The 21,075-nt window shown below is 34.4% G+C and overlaps 2 protein-coding genes across 9 annotated transcripts in view; one reads left to right on the forward strand and one right to left on the reverse strand.

Moving 5' to 3' along the window:
* Positions 1–3,033, forward strand: part of LOC127834042 (glutathione synthetase-like) — a 37,624-nt gene extending 34,591 nt beyond the window's left edge. For all 6 annotated transcript variants that reach the window (XM_052359605.1, XM_052359603.1, XM_052359608.1 and 3 more), the window contains 2 exons: positions 1,029–1,218; positions 1,660–3,033. In XM_052359605.1, the coding sequence (XP_052215565.1) occupies positions 1,029–1,218; positions 1,660–1,804 (335 nt within the window). In that variant the 3' untranslated portion in view covers positions 1,805–3,033. The remainder of the gene's footprint in view (positions 1–1,028; positions 1,219–1,659) is intronic.
* Positions 3,034–4,391: 1,358 nt separating this feature from the next.
* On the reverse strand, positions 4,392–21,068 carry LOC127834454 (trithorax group protein osa-like). Of its 3 annotated transcripts, none has more exons than XM_052360302.1 (10): positions 20,932–21,068; positions 19,336–19,375; positions 18,718–18,775; positions 17,090–17,205; positions 16,480–16,646; positions 14,474–14,501; positions 13,923–14,079; positions 12,181–12,387; positions 11,556–11,693; positions 4,392–10,994 (listed from the first exon to the last, which is right to left on the reverse strand). In XM_052360302.1, the coding sequence occupies exons 3-10, from the start codon at positions 18,755–18,757 to the stop codon at positions 10,813–10,815; spliced, it is 1,035 nt and encodes a 344-aa protein (XP_052216262.1). In that variant the 5' UTR covers positions 18,758–18,775; positions 19,336–19,375; positions 20,932–21,068; the 3' UTR covers positions 4,392–10,812. The 3 variants fall into 3 exon arrangements, with proteins under 3 accessions (XP_052216262.1, XP_052216264.1, XP_052216265.1); XM_052360304.1 differs by having other exon boundaries at positions 20,902–21,024; XM_052360305.1 differs by lacking the exon at positions 19,336–19,375 and having other exon boundaries at positions 20,902–21,019.
* Positions 21,069–21,075: the final 7 nt, after the last annotated feature.

The raw sequence follows: 21,075 nt of genomic DNA on the forward strand, positions 1-21,075 counted from the left end.
AATTTTTTGTAGAATTCTGTCCGTTTGTCTGTTTCCCACAATAACACAGTCCCGAAATGTTGTGTTTTTAACACCTGTTTATATACTAGGCTGATCATAATCAAACCTTTAAAGTTTAATTATCTTTATGTGTAGATGACTGTAAAGAAATGTTATTCATTTCTATGAGTTATTTTTGTAAAGAATTATGGCCCTCTATCTGTTTTTCCACTATGGAATATATAGTCCCAAAATTGTGTATTTTCAACTTATCTCTCATAACTTTTAAGAATTTGCTCAAACTTTCATCGCTAAATTATTGTTATTTGTAGATGATCATTAAATTATCAATTTTGGCTGCGTTCAGATTGGCAGAATCATGGGCCCTTTGTCTTTTTTTAATGTGGAATAATTTAGTTAGTTGTCTGTGTCTTAACATGTGTGGTGGTGGCATAAGTTTCTGTGACACATTCAATTTTTTTTATAAATACATGTACTTATTCCCCTTTGTTTAGCAAAAAGGACATACCGGTATTTAACATGTTTTGTGCATAACTTGAAAAGCATTATAGCTAGAGTGATGAAACAATTACATACACTCACACTTATATCAGAATGTGAATTTGTGCTCATTGGTATTTTGGTGTTTTTGGGGAAATAACCAGACGTATGGCCCCTTTTTGGAAAATTAGCATTTTGGACTTGTGTTGCATGTCACTCAAAAGATATAATTACTAGTGCAATTAAACTCTATAATTATATTAATAACCATGTAAATTGTGTATTGTTGTGTATAATGGTGCATTTTTTAAATGTTTTTGTCGTGTTTTATGCAAAACAGGAATCTGGTGGAATATCCATTTCGTACAAACAAATGTTTGGTTTGCTTTATTAACAATGATATTATAATTGATGTTATAATAGACTTCTTGCTTGCGTTCAAACCATGATATTGAGGGATGGTTTGGTTACGCTGTACTATTGCTAACGTTCTTCTGCCTTTAAATAACAAATTAAATGGAATTACAAATATAACTATTTCCCAACAGGCAACAATATCTATGGTGAGGACATACGCGAGTTCCTCAGCGGTATTCGCCTAAGTGAAGAAAGGAATGCTTATGTGCTGATGGAGCGTGTGTTTCCGTGGCAGCAGAGGAACTACTTGCTTAAGGAGGGAAAACCTACAAATCTTCGAGACGTAGTTAGCGAGCTGGGAATATATGGCGTGTATCTCGGGTACGACATGTTGGTTGCTTTTATATGGATCCTATTTACAGTTCTACGCCCCCTCGCCCTAATATGGTGAAGTGTATTAGTTTGCTTATGCCTGTTCATTGGTTAAGGTTTCTTCCATTCAAATCTAACAGTTTTCATCAAACTTCATGAAGATGTGTAGGCAATATATCCAAATGTGATAATAAGTGAAATTCTTATTTTCTTGTCCTTGAATTGTTTTGCTATTTTATAAGCTGTTTCTGTATTCTAAATGCAACAGTTTTTATCCAATCTTCACCAAACTTATTAAAATGTTTGTAATAATAACATCTTAGCAAATATTAATAACAAACCTAATTGTCCCAGGTATGGTTTGAAAAGCAATTTCCCTTGTAAAATTATAACAGTAATTACATTACAAGGGCAACAAGATTACACAATCAATATATTGCATGGTTACAGGTGTGATAAGAAAGTGTTGATGAATGAAGAAGTGGGACATCTGCTGCGAACAAAGTCCCATGATGACAATGAGGGCGGTATAGTCGCGGGATTTGCCACCATCGACACACCTCTGCTAGTACAAGAGCCAGTCAAGAGCCAATGAGCATGGTCCAATACTCCCCAAGGAATAGTCTCAAAGACAAGAAATACCCGGTGCATGCAGAGCCATGTCAAGAAATATGTGAAAAGTTTTTACCATCCATATGAAATTTACCTATCGATAGATATACATCTATCTTTCTGTATGAATATACTTTCCATCCTTATGAATATTTATCTGTGTAATAACCAGTGAAAACATTGACAAAGAAGTACACAAATACTTTGGAAAAAGTACTATTCTTCGATAATAACTGTTCATGGTTGTTTATCAAATGTTGAACAAACATATTAGTTCATTAGGTACTAAGTCTTTTATCCGCCATTTTAAACGAATCCAGAAATTTAAGATTCAAGTAGATATTTGATTTTACAAATCAACGAAATTTTATGTAAATGAAAGTTACATGAAGTCACACTAATTGTGTACTGTAGTTTTAGTTGTGTATGTGTGTGTTTAAAGTCTCCTGAGCACATAGTGTTCATGGGGAGACAGTAACAGTTCTAGTTTTAACATATTTTGGGCATTCGTACATTTTTGTCTAGCATTTTAATTGGAAGTACAAATGGATCTTTTTATTAACATGTTCAGTTCAAGCTATCTTTAGTTTAGTGATGTAGCTTTAACTATACAAAACGAGTGAAAAACTTGACATACAACAGTTCATTAATTATATCCATGGCATAAAACAAATGTATTATTTTGTTTGTATATGTATCAAAATAAGCATTTGTTTAGTAAACAATTAACTTCAGAGGCAAAATTATATTAATATCAAATATGTATTTTGCTTGAAACTATTGTATCTCATTCCTTAGCAATACTTAATTCTTAAGGCAATATTTGAAAACCAGGTTTGCCTTTATGCTTTTTTATATGTCCATTTTGCTCTCGGCCAAGTTGTTCAAATTTAAAATATTTTTGGCTGAGCCAGTATTAAAAGCAAATTTTTTGTCAAATTTTGGACGTAGATTAATGCTATGATAAACTTTAAAATTCTAAGATTTAGCAAATATGTATTAATTCTAAAATCAATCATGTTATCCCTATTTTTGTACTCTCACAATGCTCTTCCAACAATTATTGACATTGGTGTGGAATATATATATATATATATTTAATGATTGTTGAACTGTTCACTTTCTAATCGTTATCTTGTTGAATGTTGTTATGTAAATTACTTCCGTGTGGATATTTATAAACTGCTTTTCAAATAAATGGACTTCAGAAAATATAGTATTTTGCTTCATAATATTATTCCATATTATTATACATATATATTTTGAGATGACCAATTTTTTTTAATGTAATAAGTCTTATTTGTCATGTTCAAATGACTTATTTTTTTTATATATAAAAATGTACACTTGTATGGCTGTTCTACATTTGTGCAGTGCTCTGTGAAACAAGGGTTTAATGCTTGAGCGTAAAGTGTTGTCCCAGATTAGCCTGAGCAGTCCACATAGGCTAATCAGGGACCACATAGGCTAATCAGGGACCACATAGGCTAATCAGGGACCACATAGGCTAATCAGGGAAGAGGCTTTCCGCTTTAATGATATTTTTTTGTTTTAAGAAAGTTTCTTCTTAGCAAAATCAAGTTAAGGCTAAAAGTGTTGTCCCTGATTAGCCTGTGCAGACTACACAGGCTAATCTGGTGCCACACTTGACAGACATGCATTAAACCCTGTTTTCACAGAGTGCGGCTCATTTAACTGTTTTGAATTTGCTTATCAAGATTATTTGTCTTACATTATATGATGACATAAGCGCTACCTTTTTTTATCTTGTTCTAACATTTTGACACCTGCCATCAAATGAATTCACTTAAAACACTTTTGGACGCAAAAACAAACTCTTCCTCTACACCACTTTTGAAGTTGTGAGCTATTTTAAAGGCTATGTTGGTACATTTTTTTGCTCTTGTTTGAGTTTAAATCTTGGAAATGTTTGTCTGAATATGAGGTCAACTGGTCAAATATTGGAAAAACCTTGTTACTATTTCGAGGCTATATGTGTGACTGAATCAGGGTGAAATTTGGTCAGAAAGTTAACCATGACAATATCAAGGCCAAGTTTGAATCTGGTTCAAGTGGGGTAAAAAACTTGGTCACCAGATCAAGGGTCAATAATTGGTGCTCTTTGAACGCAAGTGAGAGCTTTACAGCCATTACGGCTTTCTTGTTTAAATACATGTTGCATTCAATATTGTTTGAATGCATGAACTTTTTTGTTAACATTGTCATTTTTGTCTAGCCGTAGGGAGTGGACTGTATTAATTAAAAGGCAACTTAACAATTGTAACACATAACAAATATTAATAACACAAAATATTTGTAATATAGTTACCGATAAACACTAGTTCCAAGTGGTTGCTAAAAAATTAAATTAATTATCCCCTCACCCCTCTAATGAAAAATAAAATTATTATATTTATTTAGTAAGAGTAATATATCTTTGAAATTAAAATAAAACGTTTTTGTACTAGAATATGGGTCAGTCATGTACCCTGCAACAAACACAACATTTTTTTTTCACCTAACAACTTTCTATAGTCTACTTTCTACTTTCAAAAGAAATACTGAGAATTACAGTTTTTTGCTGTTTATTAAATGTTAACTAAATTTGCAATATGCAATACATTGACAATAAATATGAAGCAATATAAATTTACAACGATGAAGTGTGATGAACAAAAGATTAGATTTATTTTTAAACCACTTTCCATTAAAATGTTATCATATATCTGTATTTGAAAACAAGAGCTGTCTCCATAGGATGATATATGCCCCCGAAAAACGCTTTGATAGAAGTTATGAGCATTTTTCGAAACCTATATGCAGATTTTGAAACCTTATAGTAGTGTTTTTCCCAGGAGGGCAAAGGGGCTTGGCCCATTACTTTCAAAAAGGGCATTTTAGCACGCAGTTTAGGCAAAAAAGGGCAAAAACGTTCCGTGAATACCTAAATGAGGGAGAAATCGCATCAGAGGCAGTTGCAGAAAAACATAAAATATAAACAAGCACATTATATATACACCAATTACTATATACCATATAATTTATATGGTATATAGTAATTGGTGTATTTAACTTACTTTGATTTATATTAATATATTTACCTTGTAATGTACATTTAAGTTCCATGCTGTTTCAATACACTGTACAGCACAACAAACATAATAAAGCAATATATGCATATGAATCTGATTATACACAGATCCACTAACATAACAAGGGACAAAATTGTCACAAAACCAGGTTTTCATTGTGGAAAAAAAATCTGATAAAGGGACAAAACTCAAACTGAACTTTTGAATTGAACAAACAAAATTAACCCCCTTTGTAAGTTTGTTTTTAAAAAAAATCTATTTTTAGTCGTGGCGACCTTGACATTGGAGATATTGACGTGATTCTTTCGTGCGACACACCATCCCATGATGGTGAACAAATGTGCCAAATGATTTTAAAATCTCACAATGAATGACATAGTTATGGCCAGGACAAGCTCATTTATGGCCATTTTTGACCTTTGAATTCAAAGTGTGACCTTGACCTTGGAGATATCGACGTAATTATTTCGCGCGACACACCGTCCAATGATGGTGAACAAATGTGCCAAATGATTTTAAAATCTGACAATGAACGACATAGTTATGGCCCGGACAAGCTTGTTCCGCCAGCCCGCCAGCCAGCCAGCCAGCCAGCCAGCCAGCCAGCCCGCCCGCACTCGCCAATCTAATAACCAGTTTTTTCCTTCTGAAAACCTGGTTAAAAATGAAACCATGTTTGTCTTATCCCATTTCTAACGATAATCTTGTCAGATGTTTAATATTGCGAGTAAACTGATCGCTAACAATATGCAAGCACTCGTTTCCGTGAAATATCGTGATACACCCACTGAGTAGATTACAAATAAGTATGTTGTTGCTATCTTCAACATGTTTATGCATCGTTGATTATTACAGACATTTCATTAATTCCTTCTGAATGTATAATCTCCATCGTTAATTCAATCGTTTACGACGTTATTTGCCATGTTTGCCGAGTCACAATTTAATTCTGTATGTCCGCCATGTTGTCATAATGTAAAATGCTGTAAACGACAGGTGCGCATAGCAACGTAAAGTCGTCTAATACGTCCGCCTTATACGCGATTCACTTTTTGTTTAATTAGTATACGTCTCAGTAATTAATTCAATAACTAATTATCTTAAAGACAATATCGATAAATAATTAATTTGTTTGTATTTTTAAATGTAATTATGGGTAAAAATATATGTTTTGATATAACTGAATTATGTTTGAAATGCACAATTGCCACGAGGATAACATCGAGCTTTTCATCAAAATTCTCTGAAGTAACAGTCCACGATTTTATCGTGGATGAGTACACATTACCGACCGATTAGTGGTATAACATATCCATTGATACTGACATGGGGTTATTCACGCATGACTAATTCACAAACGCGCTGCCTCGGGGGCCATAATCTGATACTAGTCGGCTTAGAAATTTGGTCAAGGGGCAATTAAGATGTTATCAATAAGGGCAGAAAACAGCGGGTGCTCATAAAAGGGCAGGGCGGCGGCCTTTGGAAAGGGCAGCGTGGCGCTAAATAGCTTTGAAAGGGGCAGCGTGGCGCTACAAAAAAGGGGCATGGCGATTCGCCATGCTTAAACGGCCTGGAAAAAACACTACTCATAGCTGACCCTAAGTTCAAGGTCAAGGTCAAAGGGGTCAAAATGTGTGTGCATATGGAAAGGCCTTGTCTATATACACACGCATATTAAATATGAAGGTGTCATCTGAAGCGACATAGAAGTTATGAGCATTTTCGAAACCTAAACGCAGATTTCAAAACCTAAACGCGGACCCTAAGTTCAAGGTGAAGGTCAAAGGGGTCAAAATTTGTGTGCATATGGAAAGGCCTTGTTCATATTCACATGCATACCAAATATGAAAGTAGGGACATAGAAGTTATGAGCAATTTTCGAAACCTAAACGCAAAAGTGTGACGGACAGACGGACAGTGCAATCACTGTATGCCCTCCTTTGGGGGCATAATAAAAACATGTAATTTGCTCAAACAACAACAATTACAAAACAATAATTATTGGATTTTCACAAGTAAAGTAATTATGAAGCAAATACAAACAATCAGAAGCCAACCAAAACACTGCAATTTAGCCTTAGGAGTGAGAACTACAAATTCTTTTAAAGAATGCATAATTGGCCAAGGAATACTGACCAATTATGATGCATTAATGATTCATATACAGAAGCTTTCAGTAGTGACCGTTCCCCTCACAAAAGCATCAAACAGCAAATGTTCAAACTTAACAAAATACTCATTTTTTCTTCAGATTTGCACTTGCTGAATTAGAAATATTAATAATGTACAAATGAACATACCACTAATTATCATATTTCATATACAGAACCAAATAAGTATGTTATACAGAATTTTTCAACGTAAGATTTTAAAAGAAATTGTTAAAACTAGAATTAAAATGCACTTTTAGTGTTGAGCAAGTTAAAATGTGAATTTTTAGTTAAGACAATTTTTTGCTAAGTTTGATAGCATCAAAATTGAGGCTTTTAAATAAGCCCTCTAGTCCATAACCTGTGAAAAAACAACTGTACTTATTTTGTTTGGCAACCAACATCCGAGTAAAGATCAAACCCTGAACTTTCCATATTCATGATGGACATCATATCAACTTCATTATGTTGGAATAAACAACTTGGGCTTCAGAAAAAAAAGTATAAATTGCTGTACATATTAAACAAACACTACAAACTCGCTTCTATTGCATTTAGCAATACAGATGACATAAATATGTGCTAAATGAGTGCAGTGATAGCATTAGTAAAAGCAAATCTAGACAAAAACAATCAACAACATTTCAAAGGCAAAGTCAGCAGATTTCAACTTGCTGCATATGTATTTTAAACCAAACTATAAATAAATTCATGGATAATCACTGGTCTGCCATTTTGTTATGGGCCTTTGGATATAATCCAGATGATACAAAGCTAAGTAAAACTAGACATGACATTGTTTTGTGATTTGCGAATGAACCATCATTCGCCAAGAACATAACCACACAACCAACGATGTGTATCCTTAACACACTATAGACTACACTTGTGACATGGAAAACATAATGGCACTTATGACTTGAAAAAAAATTAATTCTTATAACTGCAGAAAATAGAATTCAATTTTATGCATTCTAACTTTTGTCGAGTACAATTGTGAATATGAACAGAGATTCATATATAATAACTTACATGATAAACTTTAACAACAAAAAAAACAACACATACAATACAAAAACATCAACATTTGTTTTTAGTTTTACTAAAAAAAACAACAGTTCTCTTTGGTACAATTAAGTACAAAATCACCAGACTTCCCATACATTTAACCTGCAGTAAAAGAAAGACAAATTATTCAATAGCTGCTACAAAAGTTCAAACAAATCAAAGTCATTTTGAGATATTTTATTTCCTCTTTTACTTATATATATTTATCACATGATATACTTTGCCTTTGGTTAAACAGCCATAACACATACTCTTTACAAAACATAATATTGTGGGCTTTTTCATATGCTACAAAGCCTTTGACTAACCAAATATTTTATTTTTGTGCTATGACATTGCCAACATAAAATAATGTCAAATCAGTAAACAACTTTGCCGGTTGATTGAAAAAGTTTGTTAAAATCAGAAGTTTCTGTCATTAAAAAGCACAGTGAGGTTAAACAAAAAAATAATTTGTGTGAGACTTTCCCCTTACATTACCATATATCAATATACTTTAACATATCAATATACTTTAACAAAATTGTGACCATCGTTTAGCTTGTATTGAATTAAATAATAAATTAAAACTAGAGCTTTGTCACAGACGTGACGAATACCCCCACATGCCGCATTGACACATAAAATTTTGCATGTCGTCTTCACAAAAAACAGCGGACACCATGCTCAATTTTTAAAACGCACTAAGTGACCCCTTGACCCAGAAAGGCCCATGTTCTAACTTGGCCTTAAGATCATCTCCATAAAACTTGGAGTTTGGTGAAGATCGGATGTAAACTACTTGAATTAGAGAGCGGACACCATGCTGAATGTTAAAAACGCACTAAGTGACCCCGTGACCTAGTTTTAGGCTCGGAATGGCCCATGTTCAAACATGTCCTAGAGATCATTTAGATGAAACTTGTGACCAAGTTTGGTGAGGATTGGATGAAAACTACTTGAATTAGAGAGCGGACAGCATGGTGAGGTTTAAAACGCACTAAGATACCCCGTTTTTTATCCGGCATGACCCATATTCAAACTTGAACTAGACATCATCTAGATACAACTTCTGACCAAGATTGGATGAAAACTTCTTGAATTAGAGAGTGGACAACATTGTGATGTTTAAAACGCACTAAGTGTTTTTTGCCCGGCATGACCCATATTCAAACTTGCCCTAGACATTATCAAGATACAACTTCTGACCAATTTTGGAGAAGATTTGATAAAAACTACTTGAATTTGAGAGCAGACAACATAATGATGTTTAAAACACACTAAGTGACCCTGTGACCTAGTTTTTGACCCGGCATGGCCCATGTTCGAACTTGACCTACACATCATCTAGTAACAACTTCTGACCAAGTGTGGTGAAGATCGGATTTAAACTACTTGAAATAGAGAGTGGACACCATGCTCAATGTGTAAAACGTACTAAGTGACCCTGTGACCAAGTTTTTAGATCTGGCATGGCCCATGTTCGAACTTGGCCTTCAGATTATCTAGATAAAACTTCTGACCAAGTTTGGTGAAGATCGGATGAAAACTACTTGAATAAGAGAGAGGTCACCATGCTGAATGTAAAAAAACGCATTAAGTGACCTAGTTTTTGACCCGGCAAGGCCCATGTTCGAACACGCCTTAAGATCATCTAGATACAACTTCTGACCAAGTTTGGTGAAGATCGGATGAAAACTACTTGAATTAGAGAGCGGACAACATGCTGAATGTTTAAAACGCACTAAGTGACCCCGTGACCTAGTTTTTGACCAGGTAAGGCCCATGCTCAAACTTGGCCTAGACATCATGTAGATACAACTTCTGACCAAGTTTGGTGAAGATCGGATGAAAACTACTTGAATTAGAGAGCAGACTTTAATACAGACCGACAGACAAGTTCACTCCTATATACCCCTCTAAACTTCGTTTGTGGGGGTATGATTAAAATACAACAGAATAATGTAGTATCAAATAAATATCTACCAAATATTTTAAAATCTGTAAAAAAACAATAACAACACACTGAGCATTCTTGATACAAAAATCAATCACTGCTGCATCATACATAAATAAAAACAATGAGTAATGCAGAAATACCCTAAAGGGTCCTTAGCTTAAACCTTCATAAATTTCTGAAAGTCTGTTGTTTATTCACTAATAATTTGTTTTGTAAACTGTTTAATATTTACATTGTAGAATAAACATCTTGTTATTAATTTATAATGTTTTATAATTAAACATAAAGCTTTTTTTTACTAGGGATGTCAAAGAATAATCAAATGAATAATCAAATGAATAAATATTTGGATAGCAAATTTATTTTTTTGTTCAAAAGGCTTCCATTTTTTTAGTCCTTAATGTAAGATAAAACAGAAGAACTCAAGAGACCTATGGATGAAATTCAATGTTGTAGTGGGTCTGTTTGAATGTAAATTTTTCACGTTTTCATAACATGTTTTTAGCAGCTTTGTTGATTACAAAGCTATATAATCATGCAGAATGTGTTCAAATATATTGAATACCAGAAATTTAATTTTTCAAATAATTTAAAAACCAAATATTTGAATTCTTATTTTGCTGTTGCCATTCCTAACTTTACCATAGAAAAGTTTTTGTGTAATTTACCCTTAAGTTAATATCACTTTTTCAAACATTATCATGGTTTACTTGGATTACTAATCACAACCACAAATACTTTATCCAAAGCTTCCAAAGCTGCCACAACTACCGTAGCTCCCGAAGCTTCCAAAGCTACTGAGGGAGCTCCAGCTGCCACACCTGCCCATTCCGAACCCACCAAATGGCATCCCGAACCCCATCCCGTGACCGCCCATCATCCTGCTGGCACCATACCCCAGCGCGGCACCGCCTATCAACCCTGCAATAGTCCGTCATAGACTACTTAGTATGATGTACATGATGAGTACAAATGTATCAAACAATCATACAATTTACTGGTGAACAATAGACACTTCCACAATTGTCAAATTATATTTTAATTACTCTGACATATTGTCTTATCATCACACATGTGGAAATCAAATAAGCAGTAAAATTATTCCTTTTTTTGAGAGCACAGTTTTTCGTGTAATTATCCAAAGCAAACATGACCCTGATTTTTATTTTAAGTGAATGGCAGTAAATACTTTATCAATACCTGGAGAGTAATTTTTATCTTCCGGAGCAGGCCGGCTAAACCAAGCAAATATTCAACTAACAATTCTTTTACTGTATTATAGAGTCAAATATGACAAAAATTAAAAACCTTTTACTACACAATTGTTAACTTTGCTAAATGTATTCATTAAACAAAGAACATATGTAGCCTAAAGATATTCAAAAGCTGATCATATTTTCTTCTGGTCTATGCTTCATTCTCAAGTCTAAGAATGGGTTGGTGAACATGTCCACAGCTCAAAGAACATAGCAATATTCTCACCTGCTGCCATTTTCCCTGTATTGCTACCCAGGATGCCTCCCAGTCCTCCTTTCTTGTGGTGTCCACCGGTGTAGACAACGGTCGGTTGTGGAGCATATCCACCTGCATAGCCCTGGGGTGGGGGCAGGTAACCATATGCTGAAATAACACAACCTATTCGGTAAATCATTTGAACACATTTGATAACTGTGAACATGAAATAAAATAATCATGTCCTGTTCAAAATGTGTTTTTTGTTATTTGGATTTAGGACAACAGTTAACAGCTTTTCAGTGCAGTTTTAGCCATCAAATTGAATGCTAAGCTGTTTGATGTGCACAAATATGGATAAAGGGCCATATGTACCAGAATTTCATTCACCAAACAGCCTAGCACTGAATTATGTGGCTTAAGCACTGTATTTAACAGCATTGCAGTCTTTAAAAGAACCTTGAATTATTTTCGTTTGGAATAGATTTTAGATTTTTTACTTTATTTTTGTTGGGGGCAGAAATGATTTTCATCCCTATTATTCTACAGTTTCTTGAAAGCATTAAATCTTGGAACTGAGTAAGTAGCTTATAGTATTAGAATAGGGCACAGGTTGTCATGTTGAAAATTGTGCACTTCAGTCTGATTGACTCACGCTGTTGGCCATAGTATTGTTGTTGTGGATATCCCACTGGCTGTTGTGGGTAGGCCTGTTGGGGGTATCCCGGTTGTTGGGGATATCCCATTTGCTGAGGGTATCCCATTTGCTGGGGATATCCTTGTTGTTGGGGATAACCACCATGCTGCTGGGGGTAGCCTGCCTGGGTGGGATAGGCCTGGGGTTGTGTGGGATATGGCTGGGCTACAATAGGACAATTTGAACATAGATTAACTTGGGTACCCAAATTACAACAACACGACAAGAAGGCCTTAAGGTCATAGGTAACTCACCTGAGACATGTAGTAACTTAACCCTTAATCAGTAATATACATATTTCGACACACTTGTAGTCCCTTAGAAAGTTTAATTTAATTAAAGACCTTTCTTACTAGATTCAAGTTTTATTCAAGTTTTAAAGGCTTCATTTCCAACCTTTAGATACGGATGAGCAGAAACAGCATAAAACCTGAACAGACTGCGAGTTACTTGCAGGCTGTTCTGGTTTTATGCTGTTTGCACATAGCCATTTTCACTTTGCCTCCGAGCCGGAAAGGGTTCACTTGAAAATGGCAAAAACAATATGCTGTGTTTTTAAATGTTACAGTTTCTCAGATCACCCTTATATTATGAAGTGTTCTTGATATCTTTTAAAAGCAAAGATATGCTTTATGAGTTATTTTTTCTGTACAGTAAAAAGTTTGCAAAAAGTTCATGTGCCCAGTAGAAGACCATAAAATGCCAAGACAAAATTACCAAACCATTGGTCTTGCCGTTTCAGAGAGGATTTTTTAAGTTTTTACTACAGTTCATTTATATTTGGGAAACTAACAAAAAAGAAACCCCAGAGCAGGATGAAAATTAGAACTGAGGGACATGATTTGAACAAACTTGGTAGAGAGCCAACATGAAATGCTACATACCAAACCGCTGGGCCTTGCGGTTTCAGAGGAGATAACTTTAAAGCAAAACACAATAAAATATACATAAAAGGAAAACAAGTCATCCCCAGGGAAGGGCCAATTTGGACGTGAGGAACACGAGTTGAAAAAACAACTTTACAAAGGACTACCATGATATGCAACACTCCAAATCTTGGGGCCCTGTTGTTTCAGAGCAGATTTGTTAAGGGTTCTATAAATACATATTATATAAAACAAAAATAACACTCATGACAGGAACATTTTAACCCCAGGGGCATAATTTGAGAAAACTACGTAGAGGGAAACCGTTCACTGTTAGCTGCTGAATATAACCCCTCTCGGCCACATAGTTTTAGAGATTTTTAAAGTTTTTTTGCTATGCAAGTCCATATAAGTCTTGTGAACCCTGGGAAAAGAAAGGCATTGCGTTATCCTCAAAGCTCCCCACGGGCACTATATGCTCAGGTGAGCTAAAAATCAAAGACTTGTGTGCATTCCTTATACATATCATATTTCTTTCAGAGATTGTTTTCAAAATTGCAATTCTCAGGCAACTAAATATTACATGAGCTTGACTTAAGTCCACTCTATGAGTTTAGCTAATTATACTAGAATGTTTGCACAAATCTTTTTTTACAAACAGACTTAAGTTCAATGTATGATGCTGACATCACTACTTGGGTTTATGTTCATGACTCATAACATTAATGAAGGTAATTTTTTAAACATGCATTGTATTAAAATGATTAAAATAAATAAAACTGACATGTTTTGAACGATAAATATTAAGTATAGTAAAAACTGACAAGGTCTTACCAACTCCTGCAAATCCGATTGGTTGAGGCATGGGCATGCCACCACCACCCCCATAGTGGGCGGGGCCGGGGGCAGTACTGTAGGGGGGAGGGGCATCAACAGGGTGGCAGTTATGCTGTTGGACTGGGGCCTCAGAATTCGGTTGTTTGACTGGTAGCTACGGGAAATAATCCTTTTGTTTAGACTTCTGAGTTATAAAAGAATTATTTTGATGCAGTACAATTCAGAGCTTAAATAAACAAAATAACTAGCTAGTAAATCCTCTCCAGACATTTTTACTATTTTATATAAATTTTTGAAAAAAGATAAAGGCCTAAATTTCTTAGCAATTTGTTAAGACCTGATTTAAAATTATACTACATTAGTGCTACTATAAGATATCTTAATAATTACTTTTATTGTTTCAAACTTCCAATGGTTAGTATTATACTTTGTTTAAATGTTTATGCTTGATTGAAGGTTAATAAATAGTACTTAATCCCACACTTTACAATACACATTTTTATTATATAATGCTTAAAAAATATCATGAAGAGAAAAGATTAACTTACAGTTGAACATATTGCTGTCATCCATTCACTGGAAATAGACAAACACACAAGCATACAAACAAGAATAAGAGAAAGCAAGGTTTATTACTTGCTTTAATAATATTATTGTGAACTGCTATGCGTGACAATGTTTTATTGAATAATCATAACTTGATGCAATTTCACTTAAATGCTGCAATCTGATTAGGAAATTGCCATATGTGACTTTTTATGCATACCCAAATTAAACCTTCTGCTGATGCAAATTATTGTAAATATTCTTGAACAAAATACATTGATTCACACGTTGCAAATAACCTTTGCAACAATTACATTTATTAGTTAACAAGGGCTGTTTGTAAAACATGCATGCCCCCCATATGGCTGTCAGTTGTAGTGGCAGCCACTGTGTGAATACGTTTTTTGGCACTGTAACCTTTGACCTAGTGACCTGAAAATCAATAGGGGTCATCTGCGAGTCATGATCAATGCACCTATGAAGTTTCATGATCCTAAGCGTAAGCTTTCTTGTGTTATCATCCGGAAACCATCTAACTGTGTCAAGTCAATTTTACCTTGACCTTTGACCTAGTGACCTGAAAGTCAATAGGGGTCATCTGCGAGTCATGATCAATGTACCTATGAAGTTTCATGATTCTAGGCGTAAGCATTCTTGAGTTATCATCCGGAAACCATTTTTCTTAGTTGAGTCACCGTGACCTTGACCTTTGACCTAGTGACCTGAAAATCATTAGATTTATCTGCTGGTTATGATCAATGTACCTATGAAGTTTCATGATCCTAGGCATAAGCGTTCTTGAATTATCATCCGGAAACCATTTTACTATTTCGGGTCAATGTGACCTTGACTTTTGACCTACTGACCTGAAAATCAATAGGGGTCATCTGCGAGTCATGATCAATGTACCTATGAAGTTTCATGATCCTAGGCATAAGCATTCTTGAGTTATCATACGGAAACCATTTTACTATTTTGGGTCACCGTGACCTTGACCTTTGACAAAGTGACCTGAAAATCAATAGGGGTCATCTGCAAGTCATGATCAATGTACCTATGAAGTTTCATGATCCTAGGCATAAGCGTTCTTAAGTTACCATCTGGAAACCATTTTACTATTTCGGGTCACCGTGACCTTGACCTTTGACCTAGTGACCTCAAAATCAATAGGGGTCATCTGCGAGTCATGATCAATGTACCTATGAAGTTTCATGATCCTAGGCATAAGCGTTCTTGAGTTATCATCCAGAAACCATTTTACTATTTCGGGTCACCGTGACCTTTGACCTAGTGACCTCAAAATCAATAGGGGTCATCTGCGAGTCATGATCAATGTACCTATGAAGTTTCCTGATCCTAGGCCTAAGCGTTCTTGAGTTATCATCCGGAAACCATCTGGTGGACGGACGGACATACGGACCGACATGAGCAAAACAATATACCCCCTCTTCTTCGAAGGGGGGCATAAAAATAGCATATTAACAAAGTTACATTACTGTTTGCTTCAATGTGTTACAAAATGTTGGTATGGTGATAAAATGTTTGAAAATCATTTCTGCTTCCTGTGAAATATATCCCAATCCTTTGGGAGTTATATGCTACAAGTGTTGAGCAACCTTAGATGGCATTTGAATGCCTTTCAAGAAATTGTAAGATACACAAGAGTCTGAGGGTGTCCGCATCATATCTACACTACATCAAGTAAATGAGCAGTGCTGGGTAAAAAGGGAGTTTAATGCATGTGCGTAAAGTGTCGTCCCAGATTAGCCTGTGCAGTCTGCACAGGCTAATCAGGGATGACACTTTCTGTCTGAACTGGATTTTTGCTAAGAAGAGAATTTCTTTAAAAATAAAATATCATAAAAGTGGACAGTGTCATCCCTGATTAGCCTGTGCAGACTACACGGGCTAATCTAGGACGACACTTTACGCAAATGCATTAAATCCTTTTTCACAGAGAACCGCCCAAATACAAGCCATCCCTGTATAGTTCCATTGCATAACTCACTGCATGTGCTGTTCATTGTTCATAAGGAAGTAGTGAGGCTTTGCTTTGTGGCTCTGCTTCTCAGGAATGGCCAGCAGACAGCCAACAGGCTTACCAGCAGGAAGATCAGGCGTGTCATTGAAGTTGCGCAATACATGTTCTCCCAGTGCAAAATGCTTACAAACATTCTGCAAATGCATGTGAAAGATATAATATATAATATTGCTTTCCATTATCTTCACAGAATCTGATTTCTTATTAAAAATGAATTGCAATACCCAGTAGTTACAATCTATGAATGCTTGTAACTTATCACTAGACTGATTCTTAACACATCATTAATGCAAGCAAACCAACAAAGTGAGCATTAAAAGCCTTGTTTTTTAAAGGTTTTGTAACTAATTACCTTTCACCAAATTACTATTGTAGAAATGGTGCATATAGTTATAAATGTGCATGCTAAGCTATAGACCAGCATATGTATGAAACCAGAGAACTGGTTAAACTCTTCTCAAGATTTTTTTTACATAAAAATGATAAGCAGAACAGTAAGCATTTATAAATATCAATACACGGTATATTAATAGTGCTGTATGTTATTGTATGCTATTATAAACAATTATTTTCATACCTTCATACAAATTTGAACTTTAGGTGTGAAGTCCCCTTGTTTTTTGTATGCCAATAGGTTACTGTCAGAGTAAAGCTTAAGGTAGACATCTCTCCATCCACCCGAAAACATGCTTTCTGAAATAGGTATAGATGTTCACTCATTAGAGTTTAATATACAGTGCTGTAAATAAACAAATCAATCATCATACAAAACAACCAGTACAGAAGGGTTCCCCCAGGCTAAATTTCTGTAGCCAAATGAAATAATTTTTTATTAAAATTCAGGTTATGGGTTTTCATCCAGAAAAAGTCAAAGCAAATTGGACATTTCTTAATCCACATTTTCTTCTTGTAGCCATTGGCAAAGTTGATGAATGGCACAGTTAGCCCTATAAGACAGTATCTTTTCTAAACCTCCCATTTCGCAAGTTGTGCTGTTTTTTGCTTAGACTGCGCACATTTTAAGCATGTGTGAAAGAAAATTCTGCATAGCCTTCAATTAATTCTTAAACCTTCTGAATTCTCCTTCGCATTTTCTTTACAGAAACACTAGATGTCAAATTAAAAATTCCACCATGTGCCAGAAAAAAAAGACTAATTGGTTATGAGAGAATGTTTTCAGTAGAAAATAGCACAAAAAACTTTTTGTATGCGCTGTCAAAAAAGATTTAGTCACGTGATTTCTAAAAATTCTTTATCGAGCAATAGTATGTACTATGGAAAGTGCTGTTATATTTAACAGCAGTAACTATAGGGTTTCACTGACCTATTGGTATGTAATAATTTTCAAAGTTAAACAATTAAACATGAAAACTAACATGTATTAAATGGTGTTTGATAATTGCCCCCCATTTTGAAAAATCCCCCATTTTCAAATTGAGGACGGAATAATCGGAATTACCCTCTTTTTTGGATTTCTAAAATAAGCATTGATATAAGTATAAGCAATATACATTTTTAATGGCAAGGTTGAAGATAAAAATCTCAAGATACAAATTATACGAAAGAAAAAATCTTAACCAAAGAAGAAATGTGTTTGTCAGAAACACAATGCCCCTATTGCGCCGCTTTGAAATAAAATTTCAATATATCATTTGGCAGGTTTAGAAATTATCTCCCTTTTAAAGCTTATAACTTCCCTTGGATTGTATTTTTTACCCGGGTACTTTTGACCTTGAAGGATGACCTTGACCTTTCACCACTCAAAATGAGCACCTTCATGAGATACACATGCATGCCAAATATCAAGTTGATATCTTCAAAAAGGCAAAAGTTGAGGCCAATGATAAAGTTTTCATTTCACGGACGGGTCGACTGACTGATGGACAGTTCAACTGCTATATGCCATCCTACCGGGGGCATAAAAAATATACATCATTATACCATTTAAAGGTATTTTCCTATAAACAAAAATGTCTGCCACTATTACCTAACTGTAGAAATGTTTAAGGGACTTTAAAATCTTAGAGTTTAGCAGTCTAATTACCTGTAATATCAACCTTCTTGTACATATTTCTCTCAAAATGTCGAAAAATTTCAATGGTTTTATGTTTCAAGAATCATCACAGCAAATTTATTTAGTATAATTTCATATTTGAATGAATTATTTAGTAGTCCGTTTCAACTCATACAAAACATGATACTTACTGCTATGTCTTTTTACATAGCCCTCCTTTACTACAGACATCTTTTATCACGCCTTGTTCTGTAAATAACAAAATAGATGGCTCAAGAGGGATATAGCATATATTTTCGTAACCCCTTTATTTTACTTAGCCTATACATAAACTAGTTGATAATTGATTTTTTCATGAAAACTTGATGCCTAGAATTCAGGCGGCACTTTAATTTGTAATATTAGCAACATAAACTATTTTCTGACATACATGTAAATAAACACAAACAGTTCATAAATATATCACTAATACGAAAAAAAAAAAATGATTTGGCATGCTTGCATAATAATGATATTAATCCAAAGCTTCAAAGACATCAACTGTTTATAAAAATGTGTTATTTTTTGCAATGGACGACAACGCCAAGTATTCCTTATTAGAAAATACACTATTGACTATCTCTGTAATCCCCCGCTACATAGATCTTGTGTGTAATCAACCAATCATCCAAATGATTCTTTTTTAAACCAGGCATATGAAAAGCGCTGTTTTCGTCTTAATATTCACTGTTTTTATATAATAAAACACTGTTTTCAGTACATGTTACTGTTTTCGTGAAAACAGTACTGTTTTCAGTATCTAGTCATACCGGTGTGTATGGAACTATCAGCTTGGCTTGGTTGATCACGCTGTAAATAAACAGTTTGGCATGAATTAATCAGGAATAAAATAAATCTTTGGAGATAAATCTTTTATTGCTGGATTGTTTGCATTAATACTGAAATTAATTGACTTGTTTCCTGAACTGCTTGATACACGGTATCAAGATACATTAACATTAAATTTTTTTTAGAAATAAAACAAAACTTCCTATTATAGTTCAATAAATAAAATGTGTACATTTTTTTTCAAGTACGTTTTTCATATACAATTTAAACTTTCAATACAAATATTAGGGTGTTCAGGCAGGACCAAAATTGTTGTGACATTTTTTCCATTAGAAAATGTATTGAAAATGAATATGAAAAAGTCATAAGGTGGCCTTGTTTTATCTAAATTCCGCTGGTCAATTTTGCTTCAATGTAGATGAGGCTAGTACCAAAATGCTCAGTATACATTGGGCTTCAAGTGTATACCTGCCCGAAAGATGAAGGTCAAGGTCACAAAAAAATTGAAAAAAACATTAAAACTTCTGTGGCAATAACAGTTAATGGAAATTGTTCTTGTGGGCAGGCATAAAAGTGAACCCTAATGTATCACAAAGATTTTGGTAGGTCCAATACCTGAATGGATGCAAAAGGGGCCTGAGGGATTGCGGTTTTAGGGATGACCTTGAAAATTTGAAAATCCCTTATTGCTTCTGCTGGTCATAATTAAATTAGATCTTTAGATTCGATTTCATTTCTTAAATACTTGTGGAATTCCCTTTAATTTGATATGTTACATGACTAGTTTTAAATAAAATTTAATATCAGCGCAGAAAAAAATCCAAGATGGCGGCAAAATCTAAATGGCCAATCTTGAAATTTGCCCTTTTTCATCCAAAAACATATTTGTTCAAATTTGTGTTGAAAATACTAGAAAATTGTCATTTTCATAACCCGGCATAATAATATTCATCAAAATATCAATGATTTTATGACTTAACAACTTTTATTAAAAATCCATGGCGGCCATTTTGGGCGTCTTTATGGCAGCGATCTTGGATTTTTTTGCCAAAAAGGCGTAAATTTTCTGAAAGCTGAAACGCAAACAAACATTTTGATGTATGTTGTTACAAGTAAATTTTGAAAATTAAGTGGTTCCGGACTACATTTATTAAGAAATCCCTAAAATTTTCTTCATTTAGGTGCCATAATAACCTAACGTTTCAACAGAGAATTTATCTTTTAAAATACTTACACGTCTTATCTTAAAAATGTCATAACTCGGAAACTACTTATCCGATTTTCAAATTTTTTAGACTGATGCAATTGTAAAACATTATCCTTCTTAGAAATATGAATAAAATAACAAGTAAACTTCAAACTCATAAACCCCCTGAACACCCTACAAATAAATTGATACTTTTTTAATTGCTAAATCAGAAATTTGCACGTAACTTATCACGTTCATGATGTTGACAGCATTTAATGTTGTCCTCGTTGATTTTGGGGTACATTATTTCGATGCAAGGGTTTGTTTCTTATAAAATAAATAAATTGTTCAAGCAAACCTTCTTCACACTTGTGTTTAGCTTATTTACCTGCCAGTCGTGTAGCTGTTTTGACTTCTAGATGCTACTGGAAAGAGTATGACTATGAGTAACTTCGTTCGAAACGTCAAATTTGGTAAACACAATTTGATGTAAGTATTTGTCGTAAAACTGGCAAAAATATAAAAAAAGAAA

This window comes from Dreissena polymorpha, chromosome 6 (genome assembly GCF_020536995.1).
Source record: "Dreissena polymorpha isolate Duluth1 chromosome 6, UMN_Dpol_1.0, whole genome shotgun sequence".
Taxonomy (NCBI): domain Eukaryota; kingdom Metazoa; phylum Mollusca; class Bivalvia; order Myida; family Dreissenidae; genus Dreissena; species Dreissena polymorpha.